This window comes from Poecilia reticulata, chromosome 16 (genome assembly GCF_904066995.2).
Source record: "Poecilia reticulata chromosome 16, P_reticulata-male-v2, whole genome shotgun sequence".
NCBI classification, from domain to species: domain Eukaryota; kingdom Metazoa; phylum Chordata; class Actinopteri; order Cyprinodontiformes; family Poeciliidae; genus Poecilia; species Poecilia reticulata.
Genome location: NC_088845.1, coordinates 6,601,658 through 6,628,156, shown reverse-complemented (window position 1 = coordinate 6,628,156; position 26,499 = coordinate 6,601,658). Strand labels below are relative to the sequence as shown.

Below are 26,499 nucleotides of genomic sequence, written 5' to 3'. Positions count from 1 at the left end.
CCTCTGGTGAACCAATCACGTGCTTTAGGGAAGCTGGGACGCTCTATGGGTTTGATTTTGAAAGATAAGCAACAACAGATTGACATGCAGACTGAAAAACAAATAAAGAAAGAGCAGTAAACCTATTAGTTGATTTAAAATGAAGAGCTATTAAGTCTAACTCTTGAAAATCTTGTCTTTTGAACAGAATCTGTCAGACTGATTATCTATTATATATCAGACAATCAGACTTTAACAATCTGTCTTATAGGTCCTATTCATCCTGCGGTTTATTCTACTTGTCTGAAATCTGGTGTTTATTTCTTTATTAAATCTCTATAATGATGAGTCTGCAAAACTGGTTGTGGATTATTTGTACATAGTGTTATTACTGCACACGACTTAATTTTCTGTTAAATTGCTTGTTGATGCTAAAAGAACATCAGCAAATCACATGCCAGTAACTCAATGCAATTGGAAATGAACTGTGCAAACAGTGTCTGATGATAACAGCATCACTGGGATGTGGTTTCATTTGCATCATGGATGTGCAACAATCTGATCCAAGCTTGTGAGGGTATCATGTTAATATATCTAAGGAATGTTTCTAACACCTAGTTGAATCTTTACCATGAACAGGAATGCAGTTCTGATGGGTCAAAGGGTCCAACCTGGGCTTTTTTGGAGACTGATATATGGAAACTATCATATCTTTTTTTCTTTGCTTTATATTTGCTTCACTAGAGGATTCATCTTAGTACAAGATTTCCTAAAGGAGCTCTCATAACCAAACAGGATTTGACATTTTAATGGGAGTTGACATAGTAAATTATTTGCCCACTTGTAAATTAATTTCTGGTTCTGCCACTGTTTAACAGTGAAATCCTGCTTTGCATCGTTCCTTTCCTTCAAGGCCATTTACTGTGCTTCACTTCCTTATTATGCAAATATTTGCAAAAACCACAGCATCAATATCCGGTGTTATTTTGTTTTCTCCTCAGAAGTAAATAAAGTGTTGATGATTGTTGTATTTTTTTCAGTCAGAAAATCACATGTGTCTGCAATGGATTTTTTACCATATTTTCCGCAGTATAAGGTCCACCTTCAATAAATGGCCTATTTTAAAACTTTTTTCATATATAAGGTGCATAGAATAGACGCTTCAATTTGGTTTGCCAATTTGTTCCATACTCTATTATTACACATCCATATTTGTAAAGATGTGGTCCCGAGTACTTTATAGTAGGCTCCCCCAGTCATTGTTTCACTCACGTGTTGGTGTTGCGATCATAGACATCAATATAACAATAGAATAACAACAAATTGAGTATTACACACAAAAAGATATTTTTTACACACGCACAGATATTTTGAGACTATTTTCACTCCATACTTCTGAGACGTCCTGGTTCACAGGCTAAAGCCAAGAATAAAAGTGAAATTATCCAAAAGTGTAATAGAAAATACACACAATCAATGTTTTGTATACGTTTCCTTCACATTCAGAAAAAGACATTTTCAGCATGTTGGGCTCTGACTCGTAGCATCTTTATAGTTAAATACCGACATGGTGAAGCTGAGCTGGGAAACAAAGACTGAAGAACAGCAGCTCCAGCTCTGATCCTGACTGATCTTTCCTCACTAAATCCTCTGGTTTTTAATTAACTTCTCCTCTAACAGCTGTTTCTCGTCAGCTCTCTCTCATTAGAAAACAGTATGAAAACGTTAGCTGCTACGCTAACAATCAGCGGTTATTTCGGGCCAATTTAGGTACATAGTAAATATTTTCCGGTTGTTTAGAAGCGAATTTCTGTCTGCAAAGTCAAGTAATTCTGATCTTTCATCCTTACCTGGGGAAGGTATTGCTAATGAATCCAGTTTGTTTCGTAAAACGGTTGAAATAAGTCCACAGAACAGGACTTAAGGAGCTCTGATCGCCCTGCTGCCACATAGAAGATGGCGGACGCTTTTACGTACGACTCAGCGCTCCATGAGGGGCCTTTCATTAACACTAATTGATTTGGAGGAGAGACATGCAGCATATTGCCCAAGATTTGGAATTGAATCCAGGATAACCGTGTTGGTCTACAGCCTAGATCAGGGGTGCTCAAACTTGTGGAGAAAGATCTACTTTTTCTCTCACCAGCCGCCTGAGATCTACCTCATGACACAAAGACATAAAAATTGCAAATTAAACTCTATGACTTATTTTATATGCGAATATACATCAGTTATAGCAGAAATAATAAAGTGACAGAAAACCTAATCCAGTTTCTTCCTCAGTGAGATTCAGACACTGGGAACAGCTTCCTGGTTTCTCAGTCAGAAGCTGGTTGCAAACCTGATGCCAGCAGGTATCAATCAGTCATGGCAGATCTGAAATTTGGTTTGATGACTGAAATATGAGAAACTACAGACTGATAGGAGGAACCAAAGAGCCCAATAAAGGTAAAGGCAAATCTTCTGAGGTCGGGATATAATTAATTTAATTTCACATAATTATCGCGGTAAAATTTGTTAAAACTTAATGAAATATATTTGTCCTATTTGATGTTTGTTGTGACGTGTGCTCACAAACGAACGAGGTAATTAGTCCAATTTTGTTGTTTATTGAATGTTCAGAAACTACAGCAGGTGTAATGAGCCACAGCAAAGGTAAACAAAGGTAAAACAACCCGAACAGACTATCAACTGGAAACATCTCCTACCTTTTTACTCTCGGTCTCTTTGTCGTTTAAGCACACCCATTGCCGTGGCAACCGCCTGCACCCCGCAAGCCGAGCAAAGATTACATTAAAAACACAATATTCAGTCCGTTACATATCAGGTTTCCACACTTGATATTTATTTCTCGATTATTAATAAGCCTCTCATGAACACAGCGGTGGTTGAGTAGCTAATTTAAACTCCTACTCTGTTCGTCAGTCGGTCTTTGAGTCGGTTTTATTTTTGTTTGTTTGTTAATGGAACCGAAACGCACAGAATTGAGCAACACCTTGTTGAAACAATAATTACTGAGATTATTAATTTTAACACGTTTCGTTGACTTTTTATAATTATTCTTTTTTAATGAAGCTACAAACGTTTAGGATCTTAGTGAATATTTTTGATAAGCCTATCAGAAGAGGAAGTGCTGGACTCAGCGTCCTGGCGGCGTTCAGTTTGTCACCTGCCGAAATCGACTCAAAACCTTTCCGCGATCGACCGGTCAATCGCGATCGACGTTTCGCATCCTACATGACTCTTAGGTAACTTTTTTAAGCCAATTCTTGCAGTTTCTTAAACTCTTTTTGGGGGCAATTTACATTGACCAATTGACCTAACCTACACGTTTTAGGGGATGTGGGGGGAAACCAGAGCACCTGGAGAAAACCCACGCAGGCACGGGGAGAACATGCAAACTCCACACAGCAAAGATGTGACACATCCTCTCTGTGCAGCTGCAGTGCTAGCCACTGCATCTCCGTGCTGCCCACTTTTTTTTCTATTTCAAATTCATCTTAAAGTTTGAATTTTTTTTTAAATTTGGTTAGGAGGGAATCTTTTTTTTTAGTTCAGTGTTTCTCAACCCTGGTCCTCACTGCCCCACTGTCCTACATGTTTTAGGTATTTCCCTTCTGCCACACACCTGAATTGTATCTCTGGGTGATTAACAAGCTTCTGCAGTACTTGATGGCCATCCAATCATTTGAATCAGCTGTTCTGGAATAGAGGCACATCTAAAACATGCAGAGCAGGGGGGCGGTGAGGACCAGGGTTGAGAAACACTGTTTTAGTTGGTAAATGGGAGGGAAAAAACTGGCCTTTCTAAATCTCCTCATGACGGAGTGTCGCATGGCAGGATGGCTAGAGCAAGATGTTCTTTATTTTAGTTCACTCTTTTCTTTTCTTTCTTTTTTCGATTTCTTCAAACGCATAAAGTTTTGCATTCTTTTCCAAATTGAAAGCTTTGGCTTTTTCCTTTTACAATCCTGCATGTTCTCCAAATTCTCTGGGATGGATCCTGCAGCAAAGTCTATCATTTCTTCTGAGAAATCCTGCTAAGAAGCCAACCGGACTTCAACATGGTCAGGTTGGCTCTCTTTCTCCTTCTCTTGAAAATCTGTGAACTCTTGTGAGTTCACAGATTTTCACAGTCATTTTTTATCTTTTCTCCCTAAGTTGCCATGCCCATTGCTGAGAAACTGTTTCCAAAGACTGCTACCACTTCTGGATGACAGAGGGACACCTCTAGAACAGAACCTGAAAGTGGCAACTAGATCTAATGTGCAATTTCAAAATAAAAGCCTGTGAAAAAAGTCCTTTTTTATCTTTTTCCCCTAAGTTGCCATGCCCATTGCTGAGAAACTCTGTTTTTGATTTCCTGCTATTGATGATAAACTACAATTTTAATTACTCTTAATTCGTATTTATTCCGACGTACCTATTTTGTACATGACATGCATAACTACACTACAGTACTTACATTGTTTTAGGCTAAAATTACATGGAAAGATTTATTACACAAGATCCCCAAGGTAATTAATATTTTATTACAGACATTTTAAAATTCTCCAATTTTACTCACAACTTTATGAACTTTACATAAATTATCAGTTTACACATCAAAAGTGAACACATGAACATGAAAATTTAACTGTGACAATAAAACATGAAAATGAAGATCAACGACAGAACATTCCCGTTCACTGCACCTTACAGAAACCTACAAAAAAGAACAATAGAGCAATTAAACAGAGAAATCATTTGTATTTAAAGAGAACAGAAAAATGGCAAATAAAACATGATACTTAAAATTTTAAGACGTTGTGGACTCCCCATGTATGTGACATCATAAGAACTGATGATGATTGGGACAGGATGCCTGGGGTGGAAAAACATTTCTGTGTGTCTTTGCCTGTTTATGTTAGAAGTAGAAAAAAATAGTCAGCAATGTCATAGAATCAGTTGATGTTGGCATTAACTATGAAGCTGTTTTAAGTGTGGACTTAAGGAGACAAACTACCTTAAAATTTTTCCATCCATGTTCTGAACACACTGATCCTTGCAGGGTGGTGAGGGGGGCTGGTGGTGCCCATCTCCAGCAGCCATCAGATGAGAGGCAGGGTTCACCCTGGACAGGTCACTTACAGGACCCTGAAAGCCAACAACAAATAAAAAAAGATAAATGTTAGATTAACAAGAAGAGAAAAATTATTTCCAGTTACCTTTAAATCAAATCATGTTTATTAAGCACTTAGTATTGGCAACACACCAGTTTTTGTTGTTGAAAATGTAGCTAGCTCCTCCTCCTTGAAAAAACAAACTTACATCATGAAGACGATGTGGAGGTTCATCTTTACAGCTGGTTGGTGATCTGGTGGAGTCAGAGCTTCTTCTGAGAGAGAAAGTCTTTAGGTTTTCTAACACCCTCTTTCATCTTCATTTGCTCAGTTAGACTGCAAACATATGTTGAAGATAAAATCATTGATGAACGAGTTAGAACAACAACCACCTCACAATATCAAAGTCTCTCTGTCTTATGGAGCTTAATTAAAACCAGCTTAAGTTTATGAATTAAAGTATAAGTCGCAACAAACAGCCTCCATGCAGTTATATATCTTTACTGCACTGTTTATAATTAAATGAAGATAATTAATAAGCAAACTTACCACCAGCTAGCAACACTTAGCAGCCTTCTTCCCCCCCCCGGGCTCCTTTTGTGACACACATTTCATTTCCATGGGTTGTTGTCCCGTTGTGTTGTCGTCTAACTCGGATTAGGACGTCACCCGCTTGAATTTACCAAAATTAGTAACTATTGTCAAGGCCCTCTCTACTTTTAAGGCAATATTATGCGAGTAAAAATGGCGAATTTGAACAGCGTCTGTTATCTTACCTGCTTCAAGTTTTTTCTTTTCTTTGTGCCGTTTTTTAAATAAATGAGTGTGCAATACCGCCACCATCTGGTCTGGAGTGTGAACTGGAGCTAATGCCGTTGATTATAAGGTTTTTACCTCACATCTGAAAATGGATTGGGTACTTTTTTAAAAATTACATCATGATTATCCTTTTTTTATTGTATGCAATTTTAATAAATAGTAAAAGATTATTAAGGCACTTAAAAGTTCATACATATTCATTCATATTTTGTTCACTTAAAGTATACTTTTATTTGATATATTAAAGATACATACTTTTAGGACTGCCGTTTAGTAAAAAGCTGGATGAGCTGTCAACTAGTGTCTAAAACTCAGGCACCATGTCTTCTGAGGGAGATCAACAGTTTGACAAACAGCTTGCTTTGTGAAGCACCGCCTCACTGGGAGGGAATCGAAAGGCTAACATGCCAATCAGGTGCAAGTTGGGTGGGTTAAAGTAAGAGAAACCAGATACTGCATTCAAAGCATGAAGAAGACCAGCAAGCAAAGCTTTCACAGAAAGAATTCTGTAGAATATCAGAGTACAGGAGATACAGGATAGAAGATTTGACTGAATCAAGACATTGTCCAGAAGTTCAGACTGGGAAGCTAACTGGAACATTGTTAGCCAAGTATGTGGAGCAGAAAAATAGGTTACTTAAATTTATGCAAACCAATTGTCTCAAAAGATTCAATTACTGCAACATGTAAAAGACAAGTGTAGTTACATTGTGTGATTTTGGCAAACAATATTCTTAAACTCATCCAAAATATTATTCAATGCAAAATTTATTTTACTTTCTGCTTACAGCAGCAGCAATATATTTACTACATGTCATTACATGACATAGTTGTACTGTTCAAAACCTCTCGGTTTGCTTGAGTAGAAATGGAGTAATGTCTGTGTATGTTAAAATGTTAAACATTTACCACCCAAAATTCTCACCACTTTCAAATTGTTCACTTTTTATTTTATTCTAGTTGTTGCAGACGCAACTTAAATAGATAAACTTGTAAAGCATCTTTTTTTTTTTTTTAAATCCAAAAGTTCTTGCCGCTTGTTTAAGATGAGTACAAACAACAAGTTGATGAAAATTAAGTGATGTTCACTTGAACTCTTTCATTAAGCAGAATGTTTTATTTTACAGTGAGGAACGCCGGAGTCTAGCTTTAGCAGACGGCTGGAGGCATCTGACCTGCGCTTCAAACTCAGTACCTGTTTGCTCTTCGGCAAAAATTTGGTAAGATTAAATTTAGTCGGCTAAAGAAAGTCAGACGGTTCATTACGAGTGAAATCTCTTGAGGTAGTCAAGTTTCTTGTTTGTTCAGATCTTGCTAGTCATTTCCATAGTATGATTACTAATTAACAGTCGATTATTTTGTGTCTAATTGCAATCTAATCATTCAGTTCACAATTGAAGTTTTATTATCAGGATTCTGCAAATAGAATATTTTCATAGTATATTTCAATCATTCCTTTCATACAGTCGAAGCTCCCTAAAAAGGATACATTACCTTTCTGTGAACTATAATTTGGATTCCTTTGAGTATCATATTTTACGAAGTCTGACTGATATGATCTTCTTGAACACATACTGATGCTTCACATTGATCATTTATAAGCTTATTACTTACAGTTACTTATCAGTTACTGTCTGTTAGTGAACATTAGTGAACAGACAGCATCAAAAGCTGTAGATACTTTTAAAGGTAACAAAACAATTTACCACATTGTGACGAACTCTCGGAGCCTGGTTGTGTAGTGAGCATGTTTTATTATTAGGTAAAGTGTAGCAATAGCAAGTCAATGTAATTATAAGTAGGACCAAGTGTCAGAAGATGAAAGTAAGTCTCTGTGAGAGGGGCTACTTGAGAAAAAAAAACTAAGATTCACTGATTGAATTGTTGGTCGATAGCCAGCATATATTTGAATTTGTGCAACAAACATTGAAAGGAAAGCAAAAACTATATAAAACCTGAATGATCATTCAGTTTGATAAATATTTACATAGAGCATTATTCAATAAATCGATAGAAATCTAAGTGCTCACATCAAAACATCAAATCTAAATAAATAGAAATTGTACTAAATACTTTAATACAGACTGATGGTTGACATTGATCATTTATATGTTTTTAGTAGTGAAACCTTAACAACTACAGGTGTACTATATTTTGTTAGTGAACACACTTAAGCATGTAAGATAACAAATGGAAGGAAAGAATCATTAGTGTCAAAAAACAAACAACGTATAAGTCAGAGACAAAAGCTGTACGTAATTTTAAAGGTAACAAAACAATTGTTGGAGCAACTCTTGAAGCGTGGTGGTGCAGTGTAAAAACTTTAAACTTTGGGGAAAACTGAAAGATAAATATGAACAGTAGCCTCACCTGGGCCTGTTTAGTCCCTGTCACATATTCTTAAGAAATACATTTACAGATGAGGAACTTTTACTGAAATGTATCACACTAGCAAGTGTTGAAGAAAAAGCAAATCTATAAGTTTCAACCAACCTTTACTATTTTGGAAAAAGCATGAAGCACTGAGAAGATCAGTGTTGATTCAACAGCAGGAAAAAGACTGAAGCAAAGTAGAATTCACAATGATGCGAGGACAAATCCTGGAAAGGCAGTGATGTTAGAGTTTGTCTTTCATTTTCACTGCAGAAAACTAAAAGTTAAATTTGAGTAGCCTCATGTAGGCCTGTTTACTACTTGCCACATATCTTTAAGAAATGCAATTACAGATGAGGAACTTTTACTGAAATGTATCACACTAGCAGGTGTTACAGAAAAGTATCTATAGAGTTTAAAATTTAAGTGACTGTTTTCGGAACGGATGAAGGAAATTACAAACTCAGTCAGCACTAACTAGTCATGCTACCTTAAATATTTACAGTAAAATAGCTAAACTGTTGTTTTCATTCAGAGGTTCCTACCCACTCTTATGCAGGGACACACACACAGGAAGGGGGGAGGGGTTTAATATCAATGAATCCTTCAAACTCCAATTCAAATTTGACTGAAGGGTATCGGAGGTCACAGGGTCACAAACGTCCTATCGGGGGAGGTTACAAAGTTTCCATAGGGGAAGGTCAGGAGGTCACAAACGTCCTATGGGGGTAGGGGGAGGGGGTAGTTAAAGGGGGCGGGCTTTGAAAAACGTTTAATCCATCAAACTCGGATTAAAATTTGACAGAAGGGTGTCTATATATCTCTCTTTTGATTTAATTTAAAAATTTTCAGAGTGAAACTGCTGTTTCTGCTACAACTAAGTATAACAACAGCTTGTTTAGAAAGTCCTTGTTTCAACTGAACAATCACTTTTTGTTAAAATGGGCTTTCGTGCAAGAGCAAGAGGTTTGAGTCCCAGACAGAGATAAGGTCCGATCCACCCAGGTGTATATTTCATAACAATAAAACAGGCATTCAAACAGCTAAGAAAAGAAGTTCAGCAGGACATAATGATGTTATTAGGCTGCCTTCTTATAACCTACTACGCCCTAAAATTTTCAGGTTGTATAAGTTTCACATTGTTCACAATACAATGTTGTGTTTTTGTGGGGAATATTTCCAGTTAGATGGTCCGTGAGTTTTAGTTAAATGGGTTAAATGGCCCTCAGCCTGACAAAGTTTGAGGAACACAGCTCTAAATTAATCTCCTTTAGCTCTTTGATTGTTTTTTTTTTTCACTAATTATTAGTATATATGTTGTGAGAATATATAATGTTCATCTCTGGAACACAGAACCTGCTTCTTTCATGAACAATGTGATCACCGGACATTCCTATGGTTAAACTTGGTAATAATTGTTTGAACAAATTAAATTGGTACATTTTAGGCATCTGGAAATTAGACCTAAGCATGATCAAGATTTACGTAGGTCCACAATTTTCAACTTGAAAATTTTAATGGTTTAATTTTTCCATGATTTCTCACAAGAAGATGTATGTTTGAGACATGCTATGGTTTAAAGCTTAATACACTGTTGTAGCACTAGAGAAAATATCGGGTATAAATTGAGTTTTTTTTTTTTTTACAATGACTGTATAAAGAGGACATAGCAAACAAGGTTAATATGTACCTAAAAACTATAAAATATTATGTGTCTGTACAAATCTTTGTTGGGATTTAAAATACAGGTCTTCTTGCAAGAAGAGCCGAAGAGTAACAAGGGATATTTCAGAAGCGTGTCAACGTCAACTGGACAGAATAAAAGCTCATAAAATCCACACACATTCCCAGTGGTGCGAAGGATCTTCTAGAATAGCATTTTATGTTAAAACTCTTCTTGGCTTTTGTGTCATATGAATGATGTGCGAGCTGAAATTTCATTGACATAAATTGGCTGGGGTGAAAAACTGTAATGCTCAAAAATATATTAAACCGGGAATCATAAAACATGGTCACAGTGTGATCGTCCTATTCCTACTGAAATTTTTTGCAGAGTATTTACTCTCCATGGGATCCCCCATGACATTTCTGTGACCTTCCTTGTGCCAGGTCTCAGCAAAATGATTGGACAAACTCGGTATTTGCCCAAACAATCCTGCCATTGAGCAACAGGCATATCATACTTGATATGCCTATGTTGCCTATATCAGAAATAGTCACTGTGCAGCAGTAATTAAATGGAAATGCTATCTTTAAGAAAGTTTCTAAACAGTTTTGTTGAAATAAATAGCTGAAGTAAAAAAATAAATAACTGAATCCAGTGACAATAGGACTTTCCGAGCTGAAGCTTACTGAGAATTGTAGGAGTTGACTTCTCTTTGAGATGTGATTGGACAACATGTGAGTTTTACCTGATATAAATAGATGAGTGAAGGACTTAGCAAACGCTCAAAGGCAAATCCCTCACCTCAAAAGCCAAACCCACCAAAGACCAAGGTAATTTCTCAGTTCTCATAATTTAAATAAATAATTCTGGACTCACAATTGGCAGTATTTCTCACAAGCTCAGAAAATATTTTCAGTATTATTATTTTTTTTAGTTCTCTCCTGTTTTTGTCAGAATCATGAGGTACGGAGTACTATTTCATTTGTTGCTCCTCCTGCCAATGTGCTCAGCTTACACTTACCGTAAGTACAATGTGAAAGTATTTTAGAAACTATGAGCATTGTTTGTGATAGATTAATCTATGAACTCAACACAAAAATCTTTAGCAAAAAGCTTAATACTCTGCCTTCCATATATATGTAGTTTATATTTATATTTACTGAGACAGAAAAACCACCAAAGACTTTTAAAATGACTAACAGATAAATGGATGTGTATTTTAACTGCATAAATCTCTTAAGCAAAACAAAGAACAATGGAATTAATTTATTCTTCATTGAATTTCTCTGATCTTCTCAGAAAATGTGGCTTTACGTGGCAAAGCTTCACAGTCTTCTCAGTACAAAGGGGATCCGTGGAATGCATTTGTAGGTGCTTCCAATGCTATCGATGGAAACCTAGATGCTGACCTTAAAAAGGGATCTTGCACCCACACTGATACTGAAAACAACCCCTGGTGGAGAGTGGACCTGCTGGACTCGTATATAGTCACCCAGGTTGTCATCACCAACAGAGGAGACTGCTGTGCAGAGCGACTCAATGGTGTGGAGGTTTACATTGGAAACTCTTTACAAAAAGATGGCACTGCAAACCCACTGTGAGTGATTAGGTCATGACTACATTGAAACAAGGGAGTCTCAATGCTGCTCAGATTTGAACCTTTTTTTATTTCTGCACCTCCCCTTAAAGATAGTTGGTATCCTAAGAAACGTTAGACTCTGAGCTACAAGCTGATTTTGTGCCTAGGGCTTCAGGACAGTGACCACAAACCCTCATGCAGAGAAATTGTAGGGAGCTCTGGTAGGGACAAAATATAAATATTGGTTTCCTTTTTTTTTTTTCAGTAAATGTGACTAAATTTATTGTAATTGCAGTTTTTTTTACCGTGGTTTTCAAAAGAAAAAACTTCACTGGGAGTCAAATATAGAAATTTCTAATTGTTATTACAGTTGGATAGAAATATTTGGGTGACTGAAAAAGAAAACGGGAAGAAAAGCAATTTTAGACATGTAGCGTAGGTTTATTAAGATTAGTAAGTTAAACAAAGGAAATCCTCAGCTACATCAATCTTTGTACAGGTACTGTCCAGTCTTGGATTTATGGTTTCACAAAGTTTGTAGGCCTATTAATTATATTTCTAAAATGTACTGTTGCAATCCTCATTTTCCCTGAAACTAGCAGCTCCTGTGATACTTAAACTTCTGATGGAGTGACCCCAATGTTAACTTTATATTGATACGATTATTGGAATAGTTTGAAATTGCTAAGAAATACTAAATTAGATTTGGGTGTATTATTTTAAACACCTCAGCAAACACTGTGGGGATTACTCTTACAAAATCTTGATTGTTACATATACAACTCTTCTTTTCCAGGGTTGCTACAGTTTCTACTGCTGCAGCTGGAAGCTCTTATGCAATACCATTTACCAAGCGTGTTGAAGGACGTTATGTGACCATTAAAGCACCTGGTGTGGACAGGGTTCTAACTCTCTGTGAAGTGGAGGTCTACGGATACCGTGCCCCAACTGGTGAGAATCCTTTGAAACATATTTGATCATATTTTTATCCGTCAAGACAAGTTTGTCAGTGAGAGCCACTGACTTGATTAGATCAAGTTAACCCAGGTATACTTCAATGAAGAGTGCTCACTGTACATCTTGTAACTTCTGAGGTTTAAATCCTAACTCTTAGGATTTAGTAAGTCAATTAAATCAATTTTAATTGGATAGCATATTTCAGCAACAAATAATTTCTTGCATCTTGAAAACCCAAGAATAAGTCATAAAAACATACAATTGAGATCCAGTGACAAACATTAAATTCTGACAAGAGCCATCATCAAGATTATCAATACACATTGAATATGTTGTGTGGCGACACTAGACGGAGACTCAGATTTTGTGGAAGTTTAGTTTTAGTAAAATGCTCAACAACGCCACCCTGGGAATTTCACCCAGAGAATATTACCTCTTGTTTAAGGCACACAGGTTCAGTTATGCAGGGATTAAAACATCTGAGACAGTTTCAAAATGATTTTAAAAAATCATTTATTAAATTCTTTTTAAAACCAGTTTCTTTTAAGAATGAAACAAAAGAAATCAAGAAAAATCAAAGAAAATAGAAGAGCAGTAGCTGAGGTTACCAGCCGGAGGGGGCGCTATAGGGTTGGCATCCACCAAACACAGCAAACCAAAAAAAAAACCTTTAACACACCAGACGCAGTGAGACAATCCAAACTCAAGAATCACAGCACGCAGAAGAGGAAGACACCGTCACCACACTAACACCGCCACCGGACCTCAGCAACTGCAAAAACAACAAAAGAGAAGCAGTTAACCAATATAACAATCTTAAACCCATTAAGAAAAACAGCATCAGCCCGACTAAATAAAGAACAAAAAGGGCCGTAAACAAAATGAGTAAAGAAATAGAAAATCAACAATAGACAATGCAAATTAAAACATCAGGACTAGGCGTGGCCCGCTTGTCTCGCCACAACAGGAGGTGAAATGGGCGCGGATGCCACACCCCAAACACGCTTCGATGAAGGCGGATAATGCCGCCGCAGTCCAAACCTTAAGAACGATTGTGTAGAAGTCCGGGAGACGAACTCAGAGCAAAGCAGAGTAGATCGGAGCAGAACAGATCCGGGAAACGAACACAGAGAGAGCAGCAATGGGTCAACTGTGGGGAACCTATAAAAAAATTAATCACCATTTTAAATAAAACTAGAAGAAACTGGAGCTTAGATGAGTGTTGATTTCTTACCTGCTGATCCACAAACATGCACACACACTCGCAGACCGAGGAAGAGAAGGAGCGCAGCGGCGTTTTACCTATGATCACACTTCAGTTTAGATTTTCTGACCAAGATCAGCTAAAGTGCAGGGAGAGAGAACACCTGCCACCAGAATATCAGCGCAACATGCACCAGCCAGCGATTTGTTGCTTTCCGCTGCCAGAGTCCACCGGACGCAAGCCACACAGTGGAAGAACAAAGACACATGCCTGAATGAACGCTGCAGCTCCCTTATATACACCACGCCCCCGTTAAGAACCGGAACTTCTCACCTGGAAACTCTTTGTGTGGAATTATGTATATTTCTATACCACTACAGTTGATTGGTGTTTCATTGATTACGTTTCAAAAACAACTCTAAACAGGTGGGATTTTAGCTTTGATTTAAAGAAACTCAGTGTTTCAGCTGCTTTTGGAATTTTATGGAAGTTTGTTCCAGATTTATGGTGCATAGAAGCTGAATGCTGCTTCTCCATGTTTGGTTCTGAAAACGCAGAGCGGACCCAAAACAGAAGACCTGAGAGGTTGTGCTCGAAGGTTGAAACAGCAAGATCAAATCTTTAATGTATTGCGCTGCTAAACCATTCAGTGATTTATAAATTAACAACCATATTTTAAATTGTATTCTCTGAGCTACAGGGAGCCAGTGTAGAACTGGGGTGATGTGATCTGTCTTCCTGGTTTTAATGAGAACATGAGCAGCAGTGTTTGGTATCAGCTGCAGCTCTCTGATTAATTTGTTAGTCAAACCTGTGAAGACGCTGTTGCAGTAATCAATGTGGCTAAAGATAAACGCATGGATGAGTTTCTCTAGATCTCTCTGAGACATTAGTCCTCTAATCCTGTTGATATTCTTCAGATGATAAAAGGCCGACTTTGTGACTGTTTTAATGTGGCTCTGAAGGTTCAGGTCAGAGTCCATCACTGCACCCAGATTTCAGGCCTGATCGCTGGTTTCCAGCTGAAGCTGTGTGTTGACTCTAGCTTAGCGGTTCTCAACATGGGCGGTACCGCCCCCCAGGGGGCGTTCAGAGGACGCCAGGGGGCGCTGGCGGACATTTTTACAAAAGGGGAGCGCTGGGATGCCATTGGGGGGCGTTTGGTCGAAGGTAAACTTAAATGCACAACAATGCCAGTTTAGACTTTGAGCAACTTGGTAAAGCTGTATTGTGTAACATTAAACCATGCTTGGCTGCAACTGTATCGATTGCAGCTCTTCTTCTATTCAGTGTTTGTTAGCTTCTGTTAGCTTCTTGGCGCAGCTCCATTCTCCTGCTACTGGTAGCTAAAATCACGATACCCTCACTGTGTATCCCTCTGAAAAATGAACCCATTTAAATTAAGAAATAAAGAATTCCCTCCATGGGTGATACCACGATAGAGAGCGTTCATTGTATAGCGTTAACACGGTGCTTTAAGTGATCCGGTATGAAACGGGGTTTTAAATTTCAATAATCAGAATGCAGAAATTGTCTCCGTTGTTATAAAAGGTTTATGTCTATCTGCCTTTTCCCCATCGACACGCTTCCCGACCGCCTGCGCCTTAGGGGCTTAAAAAAAAAAGACGCGCACATTGCGCAAAACTTTGAAACAGGAGAAGCGGGACATAAAACAGAGCGACAAATTAGATGTGAATTATGGCATAAAAACAGAGAATCCGACGCTGAACAGTGAAAAAAAATCAGCACATGATGTGAAACATGACGATTAGGCGGCGCAGCAGGTGATGAGTGAAGATTACTGATGGTCAATAAAAGATAAAATAAATCTAGCAACAGGAAAGAAACTAAAGTGGACATAGCAATAAACCAAGAGAGGATAATACTAATCAAATGAAACTAAATGGAAATGAATGAAGAACAAAATGCAAGAATAAACTAAGAAACTAAAGTAAATACAGAGGAATAAACTGGTATGGCAAGACCTTTAGAGCAATAATTAATACAGAGGACTGTATGGCAAGAATAAACAGACACTATTTCCAGATAAAAGGTAAGGGTTTGTTGAGACCATATCTAATACTGAGAATAAATATATCTTACAGACCATAACAGTAAAGAACTGATCACTTATTTATGTTTTTAATTAGATTTTATATATTTCTTCAATATTATTTTTCATGTCAGTGTTGTCATGAGGCTGATGACTCCATGACACTTACAATTTGACTCATTAGGATTTGATTAACCAGATTTGTTCTTTGTAATTTCTGTCCAGTAAAACTATTAATCTATAATCAATAGACAGATCTATATAAAGATGTAATCCATGTTTCTGTCTCATATTTGTATGGTATTAAAAGGACCTGGAACTTTTGTTTTTCCACTGAAAGCTCTGGTTTGCACATTAAATGCCATGTGGGTGAAGTTTTATGGATGATACTCTGATGTCCCATTCTCCTGAAGGCAGCACAGAGCTGCACCACCAGAAACCGACAGAAACACTGAAGAGAAGAAGAGCTATGATTAATGTAGTTACAGTTCTATCCATGTTTTAATGTTGCAGAGCTCAGTCGTTTTGCAAATAGTTCAAAGTTTAAACTGGCATGTAGTACATCTTTTATCTGGTCATTTTGTGGAATATTTAACAACTAGAAAATGGCACAAAATAAGAATATTTTTTCCACTCTGATTGGCTGCTGTTAGACCTACCAATTTTAAGTTGAATGTTCATTGCATTTTTCGTAGACGCTTGTGAAAATAATTTCTATTCCCATGACTTTTTTGTTCTCTGGGAAATTATTTTTGATGATAAATACAGAAACAAGCATAAAAATCAAAACATCTACAATAGTGATAGTAATATTAATAATAAAATAATGGTCAGTGGAAAGTAGCCTACAAATTCTTTGGTGGGGGGCGGTGAGGGACCTGGATAAAGGCTAGGGGGGCGCTGGCCCAAAAAAGGTTGAGAAACACTGGTCTAGCTCGTTCTTCTTTGTGATTCTTCCATAGTCTGCATTTATGTGGATGTCATTAACCACTTTGACTAGGACAATCTCAGTACTGTGGTGAGGATAGAAACTGCACTGAAAGACATTAAAGTGGTTGGTTATTGTTAGGAAACTCGTTAACTGTTGAAACAATGCTTTTTCAATGATTTTGCTAATGAGTGGAAGGATGGAGATTGAAAATTTTTTGAAAATGTTATCTTCCAACTAATATTTAAAACTGCAATCATACAACATATAGAACAAAAAATGTGTTTAGCTATAACCATGAAAAGTATCATATCCAAATCTTTTTTTTTTTTTTGGTGCCAAAATCCTAAACAAATCTATATCTAGGAGTGTGAGAATCCTTGTTAAATGACATCTTAACTAAAACTCTGAGGTGTGAGACGTTTAACTGAAGTCCTACAAGGGGTGCCGGTTTTAAGGTTTTTATCTTTTATTACCTTTTTTTTTCTTTTTCTTTAAAAAAAAATCTCTTTGTCTTTCTAACTGTTTATTCAATGTCACATGTCCTTACAAAAAGCAGTGTGGCGGCACAGAAAGTAGAAAGGTATTTATTTTCTCTAGCAAATTCTCTGTCAATCCTATGCTTATATGAAAATAACAAGTTTCGGTTTTGCAAATTTCTAAATACCAAATTAACTACTTGAACAAACAAAAACAAATAAAATCTATAAAACTATGTAATTGTCAAAATGTACATAGGTAGAGCATAGACGATGTATGACAGCTGACATTTAAAATTTTGTTTTGCAGAAGAAAATGTGGCAGTTTATGGAAAAGCTTCACAGTCAACAATTTATTCTGGAGCCATCGCCTACAATGCTATCGATGGGTATCGTGAAGGCCGCTTCAGCCAGGGTTCCTGCAGTGCCACAAATAATACCTTTAACCCCTGGTGGAGACTGGACCTGGGAAGAACCCATAAAGTGTTCAATATTAACATAACCAATCGGGTAGAATATCCCACTCGAATTAACGGAGCTGAAATTCGTATTGGAGATTCACTTGATAACAAAGGAAATAACAATCCCAGGTAGTTTACAGCCATTTTATAAAGACACTGAATGCAAATAAAACATGTTGTTGAAAGCAACATTAATTTCTCATGATTATTTTTGCTAAGTTGTTAATTAATGTATCTTTAAATATGTCCTGAAATCTTAAATCTTCTTTCCTCTGACAGGTGTGCTGTGATCTCAACCATCGCTCCAGGTTTTACTGAAACCTTTCAGTGCAACGGCATGGATGGTCGATACATCAACGTTGTCATACCTGGAAGAAATGAGTATCTCACACTGTGTGAGGTGGAAGTGTACGCATCTAGACTGGATTAAAGTTTTCATGACAACACTGTGGTTTAAAGTTAAAGCTGAATGGATAATTTTGACCACTAGAGGGTGTTAAAAAACTTGTGAATATCTGATTGTATTGAAAACCAAAATAAAACTCACTAAGGGGAAAGCAGTTCTGAGCTGGGGTCAGCCTCTGGTGAACCAATAACGTGTTTTTGGGAAACTGTCGTACGCTTGATGGGTCTGATTTTGTAAGATAAGCAACAACTGGAGACTACAGATAGAAAAACAAGTAAAGAAAGAGCAGTAAACTTATTAATCGATTTAAAATGAAGAGCTATAATGTCTAACTCTTGAAAATCTTCTTTTGAACAGAATTTGTCCTACTGATTATCTATAATGATTCATCTTAGTACAAGATCTCCTAAAGGAGCTCTCATAACCAAACAGGATTTGACATTTTAATGGGAGTTGACATAATAAATTATTTGCCCACTTGTAAATTAATTTCTAGTTCTGCCACTGTTTAGCAGTGCATTGCTGCTTTTCATCTTTCTTTTCCTTCAAGGCCATTTACTGTGCTTCACTTCCTTATTTTGCAAATATTTGCAAAAACCACAGCATCAATATCCGATGTCATTTTGTTTTCCCCGCAGAAATGTATGAAATGTTGCTGATTGTTGTATTTTTTCTGTCAGAAAATCAAATGTGTCTGCAATGGATTTTGGTTTTTGATTAGGACAAATAAACACATTACTATTTCCTGATATTTTCCATTATTAAAAACTTTTAAGACCTTTGGTGAAAGGAAATGTCAAACCAGGGCAGATAAGTCACTTGATCGACTTTTATTTTGTAAGTTTCTCAAGCAAAAGAACAAATAGTAGAATATAAATCCACACAATGCTATGCTAAATAGATAAACTGACTTAAAGATTAATGCATCCTTTAGAAGAACATAGAAAATAGCAATAAAGAAACGTATTACGGTAGCAATTCGGGCAGATGATGTTCACAAATATCTGAAATTAACTTTTTACTCTTCTTAAAAGACAAATAGACAGCAAGGAATACAAAGATTTTGTTTTAAACCATTTAGTAATAATGGTTTGAAACAAGTTTTTGGGATAAGTTTCTGCATTCTGATATTTAACAACAATAATTAGGATAATTATCATATTGTTTCCAAAATTAGGTATTTTTGCTGGGGGAAAAAGTCCTTATTACACCTTTATTAGAAACATCTAAATGTTTTTTTTTTGTTACCACCCTGGTTGGTGGACTTTTACATCTCCAGATCAGAATCTTAGCAGTCATCCTGTATTCCTCTCATGGGTTGTGTTCCTCTGTCTCCTTGATGAAAACTCTTCCATCTGAGTGATTTTTCCAGTTAAGATGGACGACATCATTCACATTTTCACTCAGCCTTTGCTTCATCTGGGGTAAGGAAAGCATCCTTTTTAACCAGTATATACATGTAGTTTAAGCTGACTGAATCAAAACATTCCTACACTAAAAGGCTTGACATCTGGAAGACTTACTTGCTCCAAGATGCTGTTTTGCACTGCAGGGTCATTCAGGTCTAAAGTTGAGTCCTGCAGGCTGATCCTCAGTTTCACAAACTGCACATTAGATTTTCCTAAAAGTCAAAATAAAACCAAATCATTTGTCAGTGTTCCTTAGGGACTGGTTGTACAGTTTGCACATTTATTCATAACTGTCAATCTGTATTGATTAGAAATTTTACTTACTGCATTTGCAGAGGAAAGGCTGCATTTCTGTGCATTTCCTGTCTCCCCATTTGCCAGATTCAGTCTTCAGCATCGCAACACAATATTCACTGTTTAGTGCATATACCGTTTGGGATTCCCTCCAGTACCTCAGAGACGAGTCAGTCAGGTCTGACCAGATCCAGGGGTCTCTGAAGAGACCAACAAATACTGAGTTTCCATTGGCTACTTCCTGGACTGTCTTGTATTCTGCATCATTCCTCAAGCTGACCAGGTCTGTATAGTTTTGTCTGCAGAAATCTCGAGCGGCGGTCCAAGTCATCAGCTCTGGACTGAGGATGTACTGAGCTGCTCCCTGTTCTGAGCCTGAGAAGAACATTTATGTGTTTGTTACAACAAAAACAATGGAGCGCATCCATCAAGCAGGCATCTAGATCAGTGTTTTTTGTTAAACTTAGACTATTTAATTCACACAGATAAATAACAAAAAGGGTTCTAAGTATTTTTTAAATGTCTGCTTTGGACACATGTCAGTTTCTATGTGGACAAGAGAAACAAATGCAGCAGAAAACATCCATCCATCTTTTGTCTAAATGTTATCTGAGATTGGGTCTCAGGAACAACCCAGACATCCCTCTGCTGAGCAACACTCCCCAAAACGTTTGAGGGGAATCCCAATGCAGTCTCAGGCTGATAGGGACGTCACTGACCAGGCAGAAAGTCTTAGTGTTACTGTAATTTTCATGTTAAGAGTTCACAAGGAAGGCATTTGTTTGTACTGGAAGTCTGAAAATCAAACAGAACGCTACATAATGATGGAGTCAGCCAGAGTTAGTTATCCAATATGGCTGCTGAAATAATATGTTTGTTTTCACTCCTGATTTTTTTGCATTACATGAAACCAGTGACACAAACATTTCTATGTAAACATGTTCTGATATTATTGAACACAATTAGGTTCATTTGTGTTTTGATATGCATAGTTAATTGTCAGTGTTTGCATAGTATTAGGAAAAAAATGTAAAAGGACTACTCACTATCAAAGCAGACTGAATATTTTACATCGCCACAAGAGACTGTAGAAAGTTTTCCAGAATCGTAAGCACCACAGTTGTAGGTGCCTATCGAGCTCCATATCAGATAATTTTTTTCTCCATCCTTGTAGAAATCTTTCTCTGCCAGAGACCAGTGCCACTTTGGGTCGCTTCCTCTGTGCAACCCAATCCATACGGCATCACTGTAGTTGTCTCCAACACTTTGAAGAGCCATTTCCATCTCATTCATGTCTTCCATGGTGGCCAGGTCAACACAAGTTTCCCTGCAGTAGCTCTGTGCATCAGTCCAGGTTTTGGGAGTTTGAAACAAGACATATTGGTACTGATACACACAGAGACAAAGAGAACACAGTCCTGTAGGAGAAAAGTCAGGAGTTTAAAGAGCAACAAGGATTAGTTGGAAATACTGGAAATTATTTTCTGTTAGAAAATTTGCTTTGGAGGAGACACGTGTTTAACACATGTATAAAACAAATGTATAGAACATGGAGAAACTAACCTGCAAGAATAATTAGCTTTATGACATTTCCCATGGCTGCTATAAAGCTACGGGAAGAAAGAAAACTGAAATTAATTTATTTATATAGCAAAGTATTTATTAAAGTGCAATAGTGGCTTTTAAAAGAAACAGAGGCATGCTAATGTAATTTGTCATGTATGATTTCAATCTATGGATTGAATTTATTTAGAAATGTGTCTTTTGAAATATATAATACAAGCATATTATCTTAATAGTTGATCATACTTTTAACTAAATGAAAAACCTTTTCAGATTTTTTCTTCTTCTTTTGCTTTGCTGTAGATAAAAGCAAAGCAAAAGAAGAAGAACAAAAATACAAGATGCCAAAATAAAGGCATAAAGTAAATGGAAAAAAATTTCTGCAATGTCTTGGTTACATGTGGTGAAACAATGAATAATATAAGATTTAGAAATAGTCTTACCTTTTGTTTTCTGAGTCTTATGTTCAGCAATAATAGAGGCTTTTAAAAATTAACTTCTGAATTAAACTTTTGTTAAATTAGCTGTGCAAAGAGTGTTTGAAGCTGTTTCTGAATAGTTTGTGGTGAACGTTTTGTGACAGTCATGACTTAAATTACCTGCTTTTCTGTATGGAAATCAGTATGGAAATGACAGTAAAGACCAGAAATCCACATTCCTTTTCCTCACTGACATCAAATAAGATGAAACATTTGTTGTTTTACAAACATTACGTCTCTTCCCTAACTGCCAGAATAACAAGGTTTTATAGGATTTTTTTTATGACGTTCTGTAAAGTGAAACATTTACATACTTTGCCTTTGAACAATTTGGGAAAGCCCAGATGATCTAAGTCAACTGATATGTAATCCTTCAGAAGCAACTTAATATTGGATCATCATGTTTCAACAACATTGAGTGTGTAGGAAAGGTGTACTTATGTAGAAAGTCAAATTTTGGTGCTTTTCTAACGCTACACATTTTCCATGTTTCCAAAATAATCAGAAACTGTATGACCATAAAAATCACCAGCAATAATTCTGAGGTTTAAGGTGTGCTCACATGTGATAAATTTGGTCCACCTTAAATGAACCAGAGTTTGTTTCTCACATTGGTCTGGATCTTTTGTGCAGGTGTGAATACACTGAAGCAAATTCTGATGTGGACCAAACAAACATACAAAAAAATAAATATAGCAGTCTTTAATAAAATAATGGTGTGAATCCACTCTTAGAAAGTTTTACCTTATGTTTTCTGAGTTCCATGTCCAGGAATAATAATAGCTACTGAAAATTACCTTGTGAATTAATCTTTCCTTCATCTGGCAGCACAATACCTGCTTAATTTTACTGACCAATTTGTTATGAAGACTTTGTTACAATTAGATCTCAAGAGATTCGTCTTCTAATCTCTATGCAAAGCAGTATGAAAATTAAGATCAGGTATTTACTTTCACTATAGAAGGTAACTTTTCTATTTCCTACCGACAATAAATAAGAATAAACATTTCCTGCTTTTAGGGCTTCAGTCTGATTGCTTTTGTTTTCATGCCTGCTCATGTTTTAGTCAGTGATCAGTTCTTCCACTTACCTGTGGCTATTGGCTGATAGATTATTGATAGATTATTGATACCATTTCTGTGTGTAGATGTCCAGTATTTAAATGCCAGGTCCAAAAATCAAATATCTAAAAAGGATATTTGCTCAGTAGAAGCAGATGAATATTTCCTGAGTTCGATAGAGTGAGTAATCTCATGGAAATAATGTTTAAATAGGCAAAATGAAGAAAATGGCAGGTTTCCAGGGTGTTGTTGCTCCCATCTTTTCTGAATTATTTACTTCTGAATTATTTACTGTAATGGTATAGAAAACTCTAAAGGTTATTCAGAGAAATTGTGGGTGTTTTTAATTTTGGGATATATTTGAATTTTCTCCAAAAAATTATCATAAAGAGTCAAGTTCAAAAAATTAGAATATGCATTCTAGTGAAGATTGTTTCTTTTTTCAGTTCAAAAAATACATTTTTGACAGACGAAAACATTTCTGTGTTACAATGATGACTTTCAAATCTTAAATGTCAAAAACTATAAATAAAGGACTTAAAACATCAGTGGTTTCTTAATCTGTAAAAATTGCTTCATTTACTGAATTGAATTACTAAAATGAATTGATATTTCACTGATGTGATTTATTCAACAGATTTTTAAAACTGCCACTTAGAAGAGTTGCAAATTACAACGAACTGCTAATTTATGCCTTAGAAAAAACCCTGGCTGTGAAAGAGTTAACTTTTCCTTCACCATCACTGTGGACAGGGCAAACAAGTTTCATCAGTATGTAACACTGTTAAAACTTTGCCTTTAAGCAAATTAGTATCCGGACAACAATCAGCAACACTTCATTTACTTCTGAGGGGAGGGAGAACAAAATTACACCGGAGACTGATGCTGTGGTTTTTGCACATTTTTGCATTATAGGGAAGGTAAGCACAGTGAATGGCCTTGAAGGAAATGAAAGATGAAAAGCAGTAATGCAAGTGGAGCTGAAAGTGAACAAAGTAACTAGGAAGTATTACAAAGCCATAAAGAGTAAGAGAGTCAACTGCCTCTGTTTGTTTGGGGCGGCATGTTACTATTAGAAACAATGTATTAGATTTAAATAAATACCTAAGGTGTAAATACCAGATTGAAAGGATAGACTTATATTAAAACAATCACTATTTTGAAGATTCTAAAAGGCTTCCGACTTTTATGTGTAAGACTTGAAAGAAAAAGAGAGTAAGGATGATTTAATTTCAGCGTTTATGCTTTTCAAATCACCACTGCTGTCCAGTAGGTGGCGGCAATGCGCCAACAAATAAATAAACACCGTCGAAGAAGAAAGGGTGTCTCCATCAGGAAGCTGAGGGTAAATACTTGTAATAATCGATTCTTGTTTTTCCTTTTTCATATACATATATCGTACCTCATTTAATGTCCTTCATTTGCTTTCTTTTTTCAAGTCTTTACCATAACTGCTTGCTTTTGGTTTCCCTGCTTAATCGCCCAAGTTGTTGACATTTGTTGACAAAAGACACCAAATGTCTTTTATCAACGTGACTTAAACACTGCTTTCCACTGACCATTTGGTTCAGATTTGTCCGTGGAAATGAAGCAGGAGTACCAGGACCTCATCCTGCAGACATGCGGTGCTTCATCGCTGCGTGTCGGCGCTAAGATCCAGACTCTGTGGAGCGGTTACGGGGAGATAGTGCGGCTGCACCTTGAGGGCTGTGGGCGGCCCTCGGTGGTGGTCAAACACGTCAAGTTTCCGGAAGAGGCAGAGCACCCGGGCGGCTGGAACACGAATCTCTCCCACGCCCGTAAAGTCAGGTCCTACCAGGTGGAGACCCACTGGTACCAGAACTACTCCACTAATCAGAGCTGCCGCATCCCCGCCTGCCTTGCCGCCCGTTCCTATGGCGACGAGATGCTGATAGTTCTGGAAGATCTGGATGTGGAGGGCTATGACCAGAGAAGGTATGACCACAGACAGTCAGAATTAAAGTAGTTTGTAAATGTGAGTATCGCTGAAATGGCTTCACCTAAAAAGAAGAGTTATACACCATTAACCACTAATATGAAACAATTTATAGTCACAATCTTTGAGCAAACTGCCTCTATTGCTGTTCTCATCTGAACAGAGCAAAATCCTTATTGTGACACTTGTATGAAAAAATTAACACCTCCTGCCCCTTTAATATTACACTATGCGCACTCTATGCACTGATTTGATGTTGTTGTGTCAACCTTTCAGATGACAGGTTCTACTCTGCATCCCTAGAATCAGAACCAAACATGGAAAAGCAGCATTCAATTGTTATGCTCATCTAATCTAAAATAAACTTGCAAAAAAACTGCAATGCAGCTGAAACACTGAGTTCCTTTAAATGAAGGATAAAAACCCATTTCATTTTATTTAGGGGTACCTTTGATTGAACACAGCTGCTTCTCTTTGACCCGCTGAGGGTTAATTTTGCTTCAAGAAAAACGTCAGCTGGAAAAGTGTTTTGTTATGAGCAATGTATGCAAAAAGGAGTAGACCTATCACCGAAGCTATTAAATCTTAAAATAGGATCTCAATGCAGCTGCACAAACGTCCCCTAAACTAATGTCAGTGTCCACCGCTCACATGCTGGATGTCTATTAAAGGTCTTTGCACCGATCTAACTGGGTAATCTAATTAAAATTAAAAAAACAAATACGTTTGTTCTTGAGCTCTTGTTTTTATTCTATAATTTAGCTGAAAAAAGGCTTTTTTGAACTCTCAAACCAATTCTCCAATTGGATACAGTAGTTACAAATAAGTGATTTTATTTACCAAATCGTAGATGAAATGTGATTTTTCATGTTTTCATTTGCAGAACCAGCTTGAAGGACAAAGAGATAAGGGCCTGCCTGAGCTGGCTCGCCCACTTCCATGCCCTCTTCCTGGGTGTGACCCCAGAGGGTCTGTGGCCGGTCGGCACCTACTGGCATCTGGAGACCCGGCCAGATGAGCTGGAAGCCATGGACGACGCTGAGCTCAAAGCGGCAGCGGGCGACATCGACAGGATCCTCAACGAGTGTCACTTTAAAACCATCGTTCACGGAGACGCCAAGCTGGCCAACTTCTGCTTCTCTAAGAGCGGACTCGAAGTGGCCGCCGTAGACTTTCAGTACGTCGGCGGTGGCTGTGGGATGAAAGATGTTGTGTATTTTCTCGGTAGCTGCATGGATGAGAGGGAATGTGATAAACGGGTACCGGGATTGTTGGACCACTATTTCTCAGAACTGAAGGCATTTGTTAATAAAGATGTGAACTTTAATGCTCTTGAGAAGGAGTGGAGAGAGATGTTTGCATTCGCGTGGACGGATTTCCATCGTTTTCTACTGGGATGGATGCCGGGACACTGGAAGATCAACCAGTACAGTAAGCAGCTGACCAGGGAGGTTCTGCGCAAACTGAAGCAGTAATCAGAACTACAGATCATTCGATGCCATACTGTGAACTGTAATGTAAACAAGAAGATCTGACTATGGGAATTCTTATTGAAAAGAGCCACCCAAACAAGCCACCTCATGCACTTTACTTTACTGTGTAGTATCTAACATTCTGTTTGGTCAGCTGTGGATAATAAAGACTTTTAAAAAATGCCAGTTTTCCAACATGAATAAATATCAAAAGTAGCTTTTACACATTTTTAAAAAAGTTTTGTGATCCTTGTTTGT

The 26,499-nt window shown here is 37.2% G+C and overlaps 3 protein-coding genes across 3 annotated transcripts; 2 read left to right on the top strand and 1 right to left on the bottom strand.

Annotated features, from left to right (window-relative positions):
- Positions 1-10,581: 10,581 nt before the first annotated feature.
- LOC145555260 (uncharacterized) lies at positions 10,582-18,755 on the top strand. Its single transcript, XM_081616764.1, has 6 exons — positions 10,582-10,769; positions 10,874-10,961; positions 11,239-11,536; positions 12,315-12,469; positions 17,450-17,729; positions 17,880-18,755. Exons 1-6 carry the CDS (start codon positions 10,698-10,700, stop codon positions 18,028-18,030), a joined length of 1,044 nt encoding a protein of 347 aa, XP_081472890.1. The 5' UTR covers positions 10,582-10,697; the 3' UTR covers positions 18,031-18,755.
- Positions 18,756-18,890: 135 nt separating this feature from the next.
- Positions 18,891-24,462, bottom strand: LOC145547624 (macrophage mannose receptor 1-like). Its single transcript, XM_081597358.1, has 6 exons — positions 24,372-24,462; positions 21,273-21,319; positions 20,756-21,127; positions 19,740-20,084; positions 19,530-19,627; positions 18,891-19,425 (listed from the first exon to the last, which is right to left on the bottom strand). Exons 2-6 carry the CDS (start codon positions 21,304-21,306, stop codon positions 19,318-19,320), a joined length of 957 nt encoding a protein of 318 aa, XP_081453484.1. The 5' UTR covers positions 21,307-21,319; positions 24,372-24,462; the 3' UTR covers positions 18,891-19,317.
- pkdc (protein kinase-like domain containing) lies at positions 24,398-26,424 on the top strand. The gene is made up of 2 exons (XM_008430921.2): positions 24,398-24,768; positions 25,653-26,424. The coding sequence occupies exons 1-2, from the start codon at positions 24,398-24,400 to the stop codon at positions 26,242-26,244; spliced, it is 963 nt and encodes a 320-aa protein (XP_008429143.1). The 3' UTR covers positions 26,245-26,424.
- The last annotated feature ends 75 nt before the right edge of the window (positions 26,425-26,499 follow it).